This window comes from Pan paniscus, chromosome 2 (assembly GCF_029289425.2).
Source record: "Pan paniscus chromosome 2, NHGRI_mPanPan1-v2.0_pri, whole genome shotgun sequence".
Classification (NCBI taxonomy): Eukaryota; Metazoa; Chordata; class Mammalia; order Primates; family Hominidae; genus Pan; species Pan paniscus.
This window is the reverse complement of record NC_085926.1, coordinates 156,765,568-156,779,674: the sequence shown is the minus strand read 5'-3', so window position 1 is coordinate 156,779,674 and position 14,107 is coordinate 156,765,568. Positions and strand designations below refer to the sequence as shown.

Here is a 14,107-nt window from a genome sequence, read left to right as displayed (position 1 = left end):
GGCTGACATGTGATGATGAAGCCCCCCTAATGCCAGTGAAAGAACCACTTCTCATGCCAGGAGGAATCACCAACGGCATTTCAGCAGAAGTGCAGTATGATCAAATCATGATTTAGAAACTTAATCTGGCAGCCCCCCCATGTTTTGAATGAATTAAAGAAAACGTCACAGCTTAGACTCCTTCAAAGTCTCCATATTGACCTCCCTTCCCTTCACAGCATCTCCAGATTTTCTTTAGAACAGTATTGTCCATACATCCCATCCTCCCCAATTGTCCACTCTCCCCTGTATCTTCACTTCCACAGAATAAAGCCCAGCTCCCTCACGCTGACATGCTAGCCGTGTCACAGTCTAGTCCCAGCTGAACTCTTCAACTCATGGCTCTCTCACCACACCCTGTGGCTTCCCACCTCTCTCACATTTGCCACGGGCCTGTCATCTACCTCTTTACAATCCCTGACAAAGCCTTCTCCAAATGCCTACGTTCCCACCTTCCACAGGCCATGGGCTTGGCATCCTCCAGTTGCCTCAGACCTCTGCACTGCTGACTCTCCCATGGGGCTTATTGCCTTGAAGTTGACATGGGCTCCTTTATCATTTCAGGTCTGTTTTATCTCCCTCACAACTCCATTTTTCAACCCATAGAACACGGTATCCCAGCAACATTGCAAGTGTGGTAGGCAGTGGGCACGGGTGATGTCAATCATGAAAAGAAAGATGATCAATATTTAGAAGACCACTGCAGGGATCCAAGAATGCATTTAACAGGCAGGCTAAGGTGGAAGAAGGGGAACTAAAATTTTTAAACGTATTGGAAAAAACAGAAATAAAAGGATTAAACACGGCTGGTAGGGAGACATAACAAAAACTACTCTGAGACTCTGAGCCACAGGAATCAAAAGAATGATCAACTAGCACCTAGCACTCAGTGGGTGGGCAAGGGAGGAAGGGAGGGAGGGGACTGTGTGCTGTTAGGGAGAGCTCAGATTTAGACAAGCTACTGTTAGCTGCTAGTGAGACCTCCAGTTGGAAATGCAGGGTGGAGGTTGAGAGACAACCGAATCTCAAGCTCTGGGTTTGGGGCCAACTGGGTGGGCAAATATTCAGAGCTGAATCAGAAAATGGTATCTCTGAGACAGAAGTGAAGAAAAAGAACAGAGGACCTAGGATACACAGGAATCATAGAAAGCATGACAGAGCGGAGGACAGGAGTTGCTCTCGGATAACAGAGCATCAGAAAATCAAGTAAGTAAACAGGGTCAAGACACAGAGAAGTCAAGGGTGTTAACATGAAACAAACTAGTCAAAGAGAATGAACAGTTGTAACAGTTGTCTGTCTCTCAGCAAACAGCTCAAATGCCACCTCTTCCGAGAAGCCTCCCTGGATCACTCATCAGAAGGCCCTCTCTTCTCTGAACATCCTCCACACCTCTCTTAGCACATCTCCCCTTCTGCAAAGTATGAGAGGCATTATTTAAATCCTTTTATCTCCCTCACGCCGAGATCTAGCAGAGGCTTGAGCATATGGGTGCTCACTAAAACACTGAGGAATAAATGAATACATAACAAATGCTTCTCCTGTGTGTGCTTTTCTGGAATTACTGAAAAATCCAATTTATGAATGTGTGCCTATAAAACTAAATCACAAGTTCTTTGGGATTTATTTGTTCTAACACCCACCAACTTCAATTCAAAGCAGTCCCAGGATACACAACCTGCAAGCATTCTCACTTTTTCCTTTTATCCCATATTTCAAAGGCAATAAAACGGGGAAAGTTTTTAATTGCTTGCAATTAAGCATAACCTGAGCTTATAAAGTTACGTATTCTCATTATCTTTTACTTTCCTATAAACAAGCTAAATCTCTTTAGTATTTGTACTTCCCAACTTTTTGTTTTGTTGAGGATTTTTTTTGTTAACGTATCAAACAACTTCAAAGGTAATGGCCTCAAAAAGAATTCCATGATAAGAAGCCAAACTTATGTTCTTGCGGCAAGCTGTAGCTGGGCATTTTTATAGTGGTTAAATCACGAACAAAAAGCAAAGAGTGCCACTTCAGGAAAATTAAAGAATCGCAGAGTCTGAGAATGTTCTACTCTGCAAGTAGAAAAACACATTAATAAAGAGGACTTTATAAAGCATTAACCCGACAATCAAAGCAGCAGCCTCTGAAGACTTTCTTACACTCTCTTCTTTCATAGCCTAGTTTCTTGCAAGGGCAGGCTACAATTTTTACTGTAATTTCTACCTTGAATTCATACTCCAAATCATTATACCCTGGCTGCTGCCTACCCCGCCACCTCAGTCCACTGAAATTCCTCTCAAAAACAAACTAATGACTTCCCAGTTACAAGTTAAACAGACACTGTCAGCCCCTATCCTCTCTACCTTTCTTGGCATTTGACACTGTCACTCACTCCTTTTTTTTTTTTTTTTTTGAGACGGAGTTTCACTCTTGTCACCCAGGCTGGAGTGCAATGGCACAATCTTGGCTCACTGCAACCTCCACCTCCCGGGTTCAAGCAATTCTCCTGCCTCAGCCTCCCGAGTAGCTGGGATGACAGGCGCTCGCTACCACGCCCAGCTAATTTTTGTATTTTTAGTAGAGATGGGGTTTCACCATATTGGCCAGGCTGGTCTCAAACTCCTGACCTCAGGTGATCCACCCGCCTCGGCCTCCCAAAGTGCTGGGTTTACAGGCGTGAGCCACCACGCCCAGCCCACTCACTCCCTCTTAAAACCTCTTTAGCTTCCACAGACTGCATCTCTCCCTGCTCCCACCGGGTGAGTGGATGTGACCCAGGACTCTGTCCTTGGCCCTCTTATCTTATCCCACATTCTTTTTGAGCAATCTCACTGACTCCCCGATGGCTCCCAAATCACACCCCAGAGCAATCTTCTCTCACATTTTGAACCCATGTTCCTGTTCATACAAATCTCGGGCACCGCAAGCTCCACAATGCCAAAACTAAACTCATTTTCCTCCCAACCCTGCACCTTCTCACCTGCGGTCTTGATGGCCGAATGGCACCAATGTCCACCCTAGGCAGGAGTCTGGGAGTCGTCCTTAACTCTGGCCTCTCCCCCACCTCACATCCAGCAAATGACCACCTGTCAGTTCAACCTCCCAAGCACCATAAGCCCCTGTCCCTCCTTTCCATCTTCACTACCACTGCCTTAATTCAAGGCCCATCATGTCTCCAGCTTCAATGCTCCAACCTATTAACCATTCTCCTGCCTCCAAATTTGTTCCCCTCAACCCCCAATCCATTCCATTCCTACTGCTTAAAGGGTCATCTTTCTAAAATTCAAATCCTACCTTGAGAATCACCAGCATTAATATCTTCCAGAGGCTCAAAAGATTATGATCACAATCCTGAACATCGAAGAAACAGACTTCAGTGATCTGCCTTGCACAACTAAATTCCCCACATGCCACTTTCATTTCATTTCCATTCACCAGCAGCCTCTCTCAGGATTAGCTCTGGGACGTCTTCTCCTCCTCCCTCCCATCCTGCACCTTCTCAGCTTTAGATGAGCTATCCTACTCACCCTTTACAATGCAGCTCAAAGATCACCTCCTCTTCAAATCATGCAGGTGTCCTAGGTTCTCTGAACCTTATTAAGTCTTGTCATTGCTCTGACAGCCCTCATCACGCTGTATCAGAGTCACTGAATCACTGATCCTCTGTCTATTTCCCCACTCATTCATGAGACCCTTGAGCAAGGTGGTCCACGCTTTCCACATCTCTGAGTTGCCAGGTCTAGCAAAGAGCCTCGGAGTCAATGATGCCAGACACGAAGACCCAGAAGCCCATGAACATCTTACTCAGGAAGCAACATGACATCGCCACAAGCATCATGCTTGGTTTTCCCCACTACTGTACTTCTTTGAATCATGAAATGCTAACAAAGATAAGACACATCCCAATTTCAGAAATGTTAAAAGGTGAAAAATTGTCTACGAAACATACTAAGTAGCATGATCATAAAACCTTACGTACTTAGTCATTAGACTCAAAAAGCATTTTAAAAATCTAAGTGCTGACAAATAAACTAGAACTTTCTAAGATAATTCAAATATTTCCACATGAAAAGAATACATACATTATCTTAAAAGGCAATTATAATATTTTTCCTTTGAAACATTAAGGAACTATTTGTTCTGCATCCTAATTGTGGTGTCATAGCACAAATCTCTATTAAAATTCACAGAATTCCAAAAAAAAATAGAAGTCATGGAAAACATTTTAAGAGATAATATGATTGTCCTCAGGCCCATTCCCTGTACCTTCCCATCCACTAAGCCTGGCCTCTACCTCCATGGACCCTGCCAGAGCCAGAAGAGGACTCTTACCTTCCCTCTAACACTCACCTCATAGGCATGACTCTAAAATCCTGGGATGATCTGCTGCCAGGCCCACCTTCCTACTACCTCCAGCCATTTTCTCTTCCCAGTTCTTGAACCCTGTTGCTTCCAGCTCCAGCCCAGCCTCTCTCTCATCCTCCTCCCACCCACTCTATCCACTGTCCATCTCTTGTTCACTTTACCCTGTGAAATCTGGGCTCTACTGGGCTGGAGGTGGGGGTTTCCCTTTTGTCGTGAAATTTTTCGTTACCTCTTCCCCAGGGCAGACAGGGTTGGCTTCCAAAGGTTAAAAACTATCTGAACATGGTAAGACATAGAACCCCCACAATAATCAGATTTTCCTTGGAAAACTGAACAAGCCTCAATATTGGCGGGAGGGAGCAAGACTTGCAAGAAGTTAGCCCACACTTTCAGCTGTTTGGGATAACTCATTGACTTTTAGAAATTCCAGAGGGCATTCTGTTGCCCCTCCAGGGTGCTTCATTTACTTACCACAGTAATGTGAATGCAATCCAGGAAGGCCCAGCTTGCCCAACCCATCAACTACACAAGGTATGGAGAGATAAATTTGTAGATGTTTTAGGTCATCCACCAATACACATCTAACATATATTAGCCATATCCTTATGTCTCATAAATTAAGAATGAGAGTGCTATAGAAGGAACTCTAGTGATCTTCTATTTTGCTAATAAGAAAATGGAAACACAAAAGCTACTACGTGGTAAAACTTGGAAGACACACACCGAAGGTGATCCTCTCCAAAAAGACAAAATGACAAATGCCTACGAGTACATGATAATCTGAAATGAAATGCCCTGTAGGTCCACTGATTTTCATTGCACAATAAATCTGCCAAATCTACAAAGGGAAGATCAGTTTGGGGAATACAGTAGATTACTGTAGCAGGCAGCTGCCAAAACCTGGAACTGATAAAGATCCACTGAAGAAAAGATATGTGCACAGGAATACATGACCATATACACTAATATACTTGAGAGAAATAAATGTTAATAAGTTATACTAAGTTTGGCTGTCTGGCCTACACGATGTCAGGGCTTTTTAGTATTTCTTACAAAAACTCAAAGCTTTCTTCCATGAACTTTTTGGCAGCAAATCACTGCTGAAGGCTTACAACCAAATCCCCACTGGGGCACTCAGGAACACTCAAATGGAAGAGGGCAAAGGATATGAGGCTGCAGTTGAGGCCTTCCAGATATCATGAGCAGCATGCACACAAGTTGGAGCTGTTGTTTGCTACCAGTGAATACTAGGACTAAAAAATAAAGGCATTGTTTCATTTATCCTTGACGCCATTCTTTTCCATTTTGTCTCTGAAAATTCCCTTTACATGCAATTTTATTCCTGGCAATGCAAATTTGATTTCTAACTCATGGCACTGTTGAACTCCCATCTTCACCCCCAGAGTTCTTTGAAAAACACTACCTGTTCCTTTCCTCCCTTCTGAACATTATCACTTTAAAACAGCAGGACTCAAACTTGCATTGAACTATATTCTTTGTGGGGTTTTTAAAACCTTCATTACACAATAAAGAGCTATTGTGAAAAAAATCAGAAAACATAAATAAGCCAATAGAAATTCATCATTCAGAGACACTAGTGTACATATCATGCAGATGTATTTGTTTTTATAAAAATGGCACCACTATGAATCTTCCGTGTGAAAATGTCATCAACATTATTCCATGTCAATATGTTCTCTAACAAAACCATTTAATGACTACTTAATATTTCACTTTAGGTATGTAATATGATGTACTTAACAAATCCCCTATTATTGTAAATTAGAGTGGCTTTCTATTATACTTTAGGCTATTATAAAATCTGGCAGTGAAGATGCTTTCTTAAAATATATTTACATGTATATTTGTCTGATGGTTTCTTTAGGACAAGTTATTAGAAATGGAATTGCTAAGCCAAAAGGCATTTAGCCCACCACCATCCCCCTTTTAGGTCTTTTTATTCATATTGCCAATTCATCCTCCAAAAGGGTTATTCTAATTTACTCTTTTTATATATCATTCAAAAAAATATTTATTTTGTGCCTACTTTTGCTAGGCACTATCAATATAATCATCGATAACAAAACGGACGCAGTCCCTGCCCTCAAGGAGCTTCCAATCTAAGGAAGAGAGAGACACCCACACCCACATTATCAGAGATTCTTCATTATTTTAAGTTGAGGTAAGCTAAAAAGGAAAACTGCAAGATCACAGCAACTTAGAAGAACCCAATACACCCTGAAGGATCTGGAAGAGCTTCCATGAGGAAGAATGGTTCTGGGCTGGGGGCTAAGGTTTTCTGGTATAAATCAGGTAAAAACAGGTTCTAGAGAGCCTTGGAGAAAACATTCTAAGCAAAGGGAACAGTGTGGACAAAGCCACTGGGAGGGAAAGGAACACAACCCATTTGAAAACATGTAAGCAGCTCACTGTGGCTGGGGCACAGAGGTGGTGGAGAGACAAGGCAAGAGGCCAGGCCACATAGGCCTTCCAGCAGAAGTAGTGTGGACTTCCTGTACTCTCCCCCACTTGTGAGGTCAATATTCAACACCCATGTGCTGAAACAGTCATATGGCAGTCAGAGCCTAAAGAACTAACAACTCAATAATGACACATGTATTAGTCAGTTCTCACACTGCCATAAAGATACTACCTGAGACTGGGTAATTTGTAAATTAGAGGGGTTTAACTGACTCACACTTCCATATGGCTGGGAGGCCTCAGGAAACTTAAAATCATGGAAGAAGGCAAAGGGGAAGCAAGGCACATCTTACATGGTGGTAGGAGAGAGAGAGAGAGTGTGAAGGGGAAGTGCCACACTTTTAAACCATGAGATCTCATGAGAATTCCCTCACTATCACAAGAACAGCATGGGAGAAACTGCCCCCATGATCCAGTCACCTCCCACCAGGTCCCTCCCTCAAACACATAGGGATTACAATTCGAGATGAGATTTGGGTAGGGACACAGAGACAAGTCATATCAACACAATAAACTGTAAGTCAGAAAAACAGATGTAAATAAAGCTGCCAAGCTACCTTGCATAAGGAACGTACTTTCAATCTGTTCCCAAACATTTACACTTACAATATCATGCCATGTGCTTTAAACAATATAATCAGCTAAATACATTGGTTTAATATCTTGTCTAAAATATCTGCATTCTTTGACTTTAACAAATAATATGTTAAGGCTGAAAAATATTAAAAAGTATTTAAAGTTTGTCAGAGAAGCTTCATACTCATATTTTATTTAATATAAAAAAACCACATATGTTACTTAAAGTTCTACTCTGGAGAAAAAGCTACCCCCATAATCTTTCAGTGACTGTAATTGGGCAAGTTCTCTTTATTCTAACTTGGGTTTTCTTCTAGATAATCTTCTGCATGAATAAAAGTTAAAATCAGTGTTTTTGTATTTTTTAAAATCAAAAGAAGACATCAAGTACTCCGTGTGCAGTGTTTTAATTTATCCGTGTACATAGGCAATTATCATAATTTGAAGGACACTTTTTACTTATTAGACTATAAGAAAAACTGTACAGAAAGTTTATACTATAAAATTAGATCCCTAAGTGATTAGGGTCCTCAGTAACACAGAAATAAGAAATTGAAAAGGGTCATTGCTCGGCAATCCACATAACTACAGAGTAGAGCGCAAGCTATTGTTCGTGATCAGAAAGAGACTTCATAAAAACATCTTCACATATTCCCTAGCATTATGCCCTACTAGTAAAAGGAAGGCCTATGACAATGCCATTGTTTATTTTGTGTAACGCAGCCCTTCTATTTCCCTCAAAAGTTTTTTTTTCCTGCTATAAGATAAAGAAAAGGCTGTATCCCTAAGATATATACCTAATGAAGATTATCTCAACAGAAGCTCCAATGTTTTCCATTTTTCACTGTCTTTCCTGAAGTTCACCTGGATGTTCCACGGCAATTTTCTAACCCTTTCATTGTTGATTAGCCTACTAAAAGTAGAATTCTTTAGCAACACACAATACAAAAGACACAGGCTAAAACAGGCCTCACAAATACACTTTGAAATAGGTATATTTGGATATAAATATAACTTTCCAGTCCATTATTTTTTCTAATGACTAAACTCTAAATTTTTAAAAATGGAAGTTTTCAAACCAACGATGTGTTAAGCCCATTCTCATGACACATTCATTTTAACTTCTCATCTGCAAAACATAACGCAATAAATTATCAAAGAGGAAGAAAAAAACATGAAGCTCACCTGCCTTATAAAATGAAAACCAAGCATTACAAGACATGTAATAGCAAATACTAAGCTACACATTTTTTTCTGAGTAATTTTTTAACTCTTCTTGATCCTAAAAGTCACAAAAGATCAATGTAGAAAATTTGAAAAATATTCTGAGTTTTTAATTAATATTCTGAGGTTTCAATTAATATGAGGTTATTTCTAGTGGTATATTTCCTATTATACATAAGTAATTGGGTTTAAAACAAGCACGTGACAGCATACTTTTTCTTGAATAAAATTAGGATATTTGCATTTTTATCTTTTGTTTACTTAGCATACGGCATGTTAAGCATCTATGACATTAAAAATCCTTCTAAAACATGGTTTTAACAACATATCACATGGATGTGTCATGATATATTTAACCATTTTCCCTACTCTAAGACATTTATGTTGTTTCCAAACTTTTAACATAATATGACTATCATAAAGATATTCAAAACTCATACTTCTGATTATTTTAAGATGTATTTGTTAAAAGTGAATTTAATATGACCAAAACCACCCCCATCTCAAAAAAACAGACTGTTCTACCAGATTTTAACCTAGTCAAAAGTCACAACAATTACAATCACATGGTATATATATTTACAAATAAATGTTTAAAATCATAAAAACTTCAATGTCTAAAAATATTAGAAATAACAGGAAACAGAATCACTATTATGTTTCAGTACATACTTTTAGAAAAAGAAATAAGTTAACTTAATCACCACGCTATATACTTAAATCTCTTCCAAATGAATCAGAGAACACAGAACCACATATTGGTACCAGAAGAAGATGAAAAATTATCAACTACTTAAGAAAAAGAAAATATCTGAGAGAATGGAAGGGTAAGCCCAGTCCAGGACCTCAGGACGAAGGCCTTTCCTCCAATAAATTACAAGTAATACAGATCGATCTCTCTCTCTCTCTCTCTTTCTCTCCCTCTCTCTCTCTGCGTCTCTGTCTCACAGAGAGCAACTTAAATTGAATTATTTTTTTCCTTCGTTTCAAGCCTTAATATCCATTTTTAAATTTTCTGAAGCAGACAAGAATGTTGTTATAATAGTTCCACACACATAATAGCTAGCTCTCAAAACTCAAGGAAGACTAATCTCTTAGAAGTTCAAAGCCCAGGCCAGGCGCAGTGGCTCACACCTGTAATCCCAGCACTTTGGGAGGCCGATGCAGGCAGATCGCTTGAGCCCAGGAGTTCTAGACCAGCCTGGGCAACATGGCAAAACCCCATCTCTACTAAAAATACAAAAAATTAGCCAGACATGGTGACACACAACTGTAGTCCCAGCTACTTGGGAGGCTGAGATGGGAGGATTGCCTGAGCTGAGGAAGTTGAGGCTTCAGTGAGCTGTGACCATGCCACTACACTCCAGCCTGGACGACAAGCATGGGAATCAAAAAAAAAAAAAAAAAACTTCAAAGCCCAAACCTTGAAACGAAATGCTCATATTTAAGATTTCAAAAATAAAGACAACTTTTCACCCTTTTAATACTTACTCAGTATGGGAAAATTTTATCTCTTCCCTTTGTCTTGCAGAATAATTTAGGTTCCCACCTAAAACACAAATAAACATAGATCTTTTCCATATAAGTATTATCAGTAAGTAAATTTCAACCATACACACATACATGCAACCATTTGCATAGATATACTGTATTTTAAGTAATAGAAAAAGCTATCAATGATGAAAAAGTAATGGTTTATCTACTGGAACCTTCCCAAAGGGAAAAAATGAAATTCTTGTGTGATATAAATAATCACCCCTTAATTTAAGCATTTTTTTAAGTTTGGACTTATGTATTGCTTCAAGTGTTGTTACTTAGGACACTGTATTAATATTCAATAATAGTGAAAATTAAGAGAAATTAAAGGAAATGAACAGGTGTGGTGGCTCACGCCTGTAAATCCCAGGCTAAGGCGGGAGGATTGCTTGAGCTCAGGAGTTTGAAACCAGCCTGGGCAACATAGGGGGACCCCATATCTAGAAAAAATTTTAAAATTAGCTGGCTGTGGTGGCATACACCTATAGTCCCAGCTGTTTGGGAGGCTAAAGTGGGAGGATCACTTGAGCCTGGGAGGTTGAGGCTGCAGTGAGCTGGGATCGCACCACTGCACTCCAGCCTGGGTGACAGAGTAAGACTCTGTCAAAGAAAAAAAGAAAAGAAAAAAAAAAAACTATTTAAATAAAAAAAAAAAAAGGAAATGGCCTAAAATTATTTACACAGCATATATATTATATTCTACTAAATATATAAAACTCTTTAGGAGCAAGCAGTTAGAAAAATTACTAAGGACAACATCAAAATCTTATCAAGAACAACAACAACAAAAATGCACTAATGCATACAGTACGAATTAGCAAAAGAAAAAAAAATCTGTAATTTCTAATTCTAAACCAAACATCTTGAACCTTAAAATGTAAATTATAGCTATAAATTTGCTTAGTTCTGATTTTTTTAATGTAGGACAATAACACAGAGGGGCTTTAGGTTACTTTTTAAATGCTATATTTCTTTATGTTAATATAAAAATAACATCTAAGATTTTATATTATAAGAAACTCATCTGGCTAGATTTTTTTAAAATGACAGCAATTTTAATAAATATGAAGGCCCAGAAAACATAATTATATATTACATAATCAAATGTGTTTCCATCATTATGAACAGAAAGTCATTACTGCATGGACTAAAGCACTGGCCCCCAAAGAGGCAGACCCAGAGACCCCACAAGATGATCCACTGCGGTTTAAGAAGCAAATATCAGATCTTCTACTTACCCTGGGCACGATTCACCAAATAGAGTAAGACCACAGATAAAAGTGACACTAGGAGTGAAAAAACATAGGGCCCTTAAAATATGTATTTCTTCTCAATGATTCCTATGTAATCATAATCACAAAGCAAAGCTTAGACACAATCAAACCTTTATTAATTGCTATTTTAAATAAAAATATTATTCCCATTATTTTATTTTCCAAAAGCACTAAAAATAAGTTACACACCATTTTCTCCAAGGGCTACTCAGCCCAGGGGTGGCAGGCCAGAAACAAAGAAGTTGAGGCCCCTAGAAAAAAGAGAGCCGACCCAGCCACAGCCCAGCCCTGCCCCTCTTTCCTCTCCCTTTCTCAGTGCTGGTCCTTTGCAGGACTTACCAAAAACTCCTGCCAGCCCCCGATTGTTTATCATTTCAGAGGAAGCCAAACAGTAGTCTTTTGGGGGCTCTAAGTCTGAAAATGCCATGTCCATTTTACAAATTTCAAGTAACCAAACATTAAAATGTGATCATTAGACTCAAATCAATCAAGACCTCAAAATTCAAGTTTTCCCTTGGCTTTTTCCTTTAATAAGTGAAGAACACTGTTTAATTTACTTTAAAATAATAGGGCAGGCCTATTATCTTATTATTTTGATTCATGCCTGTAATCCCAAAGGCAGGAGGAGCGCTTGAGGCCAGGAGTTCAAGTCCAGCCTGGGCAACACAGTGAGACAGCATCTTCACAAAAAAATTTAAAAACCAGCCAAGCATGGTGGTGCACACCTGTAGTCTTAGCTACCAAGGAGGCTGAGGTGGGAGGATCACCTGAACTCCACAGCTCAAAGTTACATTGAGCTGTGACTGCTCCACTGCATTCCAGTCTGGGCGACAGAGACAAATCCTGTCTCTAAAAAAGTAATAATAATAAAATAAAATAACAGAAAAACATATTCAAATGGCACACTGTTTGCTTTGAGACCCAAATATGTGTTGAACTGTGGACTGACATTTAACCACATGCTGCAACAACAAAAACAGACAAAAAACATTTTATGATTTAATGTTTGAAATTCTTATATGACCCACTTTTTTAAACATTTATTTTTAAAACTTGACATTCTTGTTTCTAAAACAAGCACGTTTATTTATGAGATAATAAAATGCACTCAAGGCAACTCATAAGCAATTATCTGCAAATACCACACTTCAGGTATGGATGGGCTTTATTCCCTATAAATGAAAACAAAGTTTGATAAAATCATCACTGTGGTTTGTCATTTTAAGCACAATATTGAAGTATAAAAGACATCTTGATGTGTTAAGGAGAATTTTCTTTTCAGATAAACACAATTTATATGTATGGTAAAGATTACCTATGGACAAATGCTATTATTTTTATATATTTCTCAAGTTTCCTAATGCCTCCTATTTCAAACCAATGACATTACAGGTAAAAACTAAATTACGGACTAAAAATAAAAATCAGTTAAAACTGCCTAATGAATAACCATGAGTACTCACACCTAAATCACACCAACGTTTCCACACAGTCACATTAAGGATATACTCAGGACTCTTCAAATTGTTCCACTTTAAGTGGGAAAATGCTTTTTTTTTTAAAACTGTAAATAGTTAAAACAGAATATGAAACCAACTCAATCACTGCCTTTAAGGATAGGAATCTCCTAAAAAATGCCTGTGAATCTTCAGAGGGCTAGAAAGTCACCAGCTATGAAATTCTAATACACAGGTGAGAATTAGGCAAATCTGGGAGCTATGCCTAAGTAAAAATAAGAACATTCTGTTATGTAGTAAAAGAAACAAAATGTTGTCATACGGAATACTCACAAGAAACACAGGCAATGAAGAACACTTCCAAAAACAAATACCCCCAAGAATCCAGTATCATACCGGCAATGATGGAAATGATGGCCAACCCAAGATTCTGAATGGACTGCATGCTACAATGGAAGAAATATAAAGACACATTTCATTTTCAAAAGTCTTCACACATAGGTTAACACTTCACTATAAATATTAGTATCTGTGAACCATATACTATTTGTGTTCAGAGATGTTTTCCACCAGGGATGACTTGATTCGATTTTGGATTGGTTTTTATCCCATAACTATTTCCACTACTAGACTGCTCAAAGGTAAGGGAGCTTGTCTCATTAAGCGCAATGTGGATTCAATACCTTTGTGCTGAATGAAAGAAGGGCCATGTGAATATCAACCATAGGTGTGGTTTCCCCCTTCTGCCTTTCTGTGCCAGGGACTGGACTCAGCTTCTCACTGAGAAGCCTCACATAAACAGGCAGGGAGATTATAATGTCAGCAAGGACCTCTTCTGAGTTAGCTTACTCCAGCCCTCTTGCTGGAGGCTCTTTTGTGGCCACAACAGTATCTTAAATAGATTTACTGACTTTTCCAGTCATCTCCAGGTTCAGCGCTACCCCAGAGGCTGGATGATAACTAGATTCAGATCTGGAGTTTTATATGATAATTAAATTGACATAGCAGAGACAGACATATACGATCCACAGCGTAAATACCTACAAGCCATATGCAGTTCCCAGCTGATGTTCAGGAACTACAAATGCCACCATTGGCCACAATGCACAGGCAAGCAATGAGTAGGAGAGTCCCAGAAGACACTATAGAAAGCAACGCAGAAAAAGGTC

General features: G+C 39.1%; 1 protein-coding gene across 6 annotated transcripts in view; it reads right to left on the bottom strand.

Annotated features, from left to right (window-relative positions):
* Positions 1 to 14,107, bottom strand: part of MFSD1 (major facilitator superfamily domain containing 1) — a 76,694-nt gene that overhangs the window by 39,140 nt on the left and 23,447 nt on the right. For 2 of the 6 annotated variants that reach the window (XM_003830630.5, XM_003830631.5), the window contains 5 exons: positions 13,983 to 14,080; positions 13,272 to 13,384; positions 11,446 to 11,493; positions 10,163 to 10,220; positions 7,839 to 8,576 (listed from right to left, as the gene is read on the bottom strand). In XM_003830630.5, the coding sequence (XP_003830678.1) occupies positions 8,573 to 8,576; positions 10,163 to 10,220; positions 11,446 to 11,493; positions 13,272 to 13,384; positions 13,983 to 14,080 (321 nt within the window). In that variant the 3' untranslated portion in view covers positions 7,839 to 8,572. Of the gene's footprint in view, positions 1 to 7,838; positions 8,577 to 8,598; positions 10,040 to 10,162; positions 10,221 to 11,445; positions 11,494 to 11,670; positions 11,733 to 13,271; positions 13,385 to 13,982; positions 14,081 to 14,107 lie in introns of those variants that run through there. The other 4 variants (XM_034957663.3, XM_014344428.5, XR_008624921.2 and 1 more) reach the window with 3 other exon arrangements.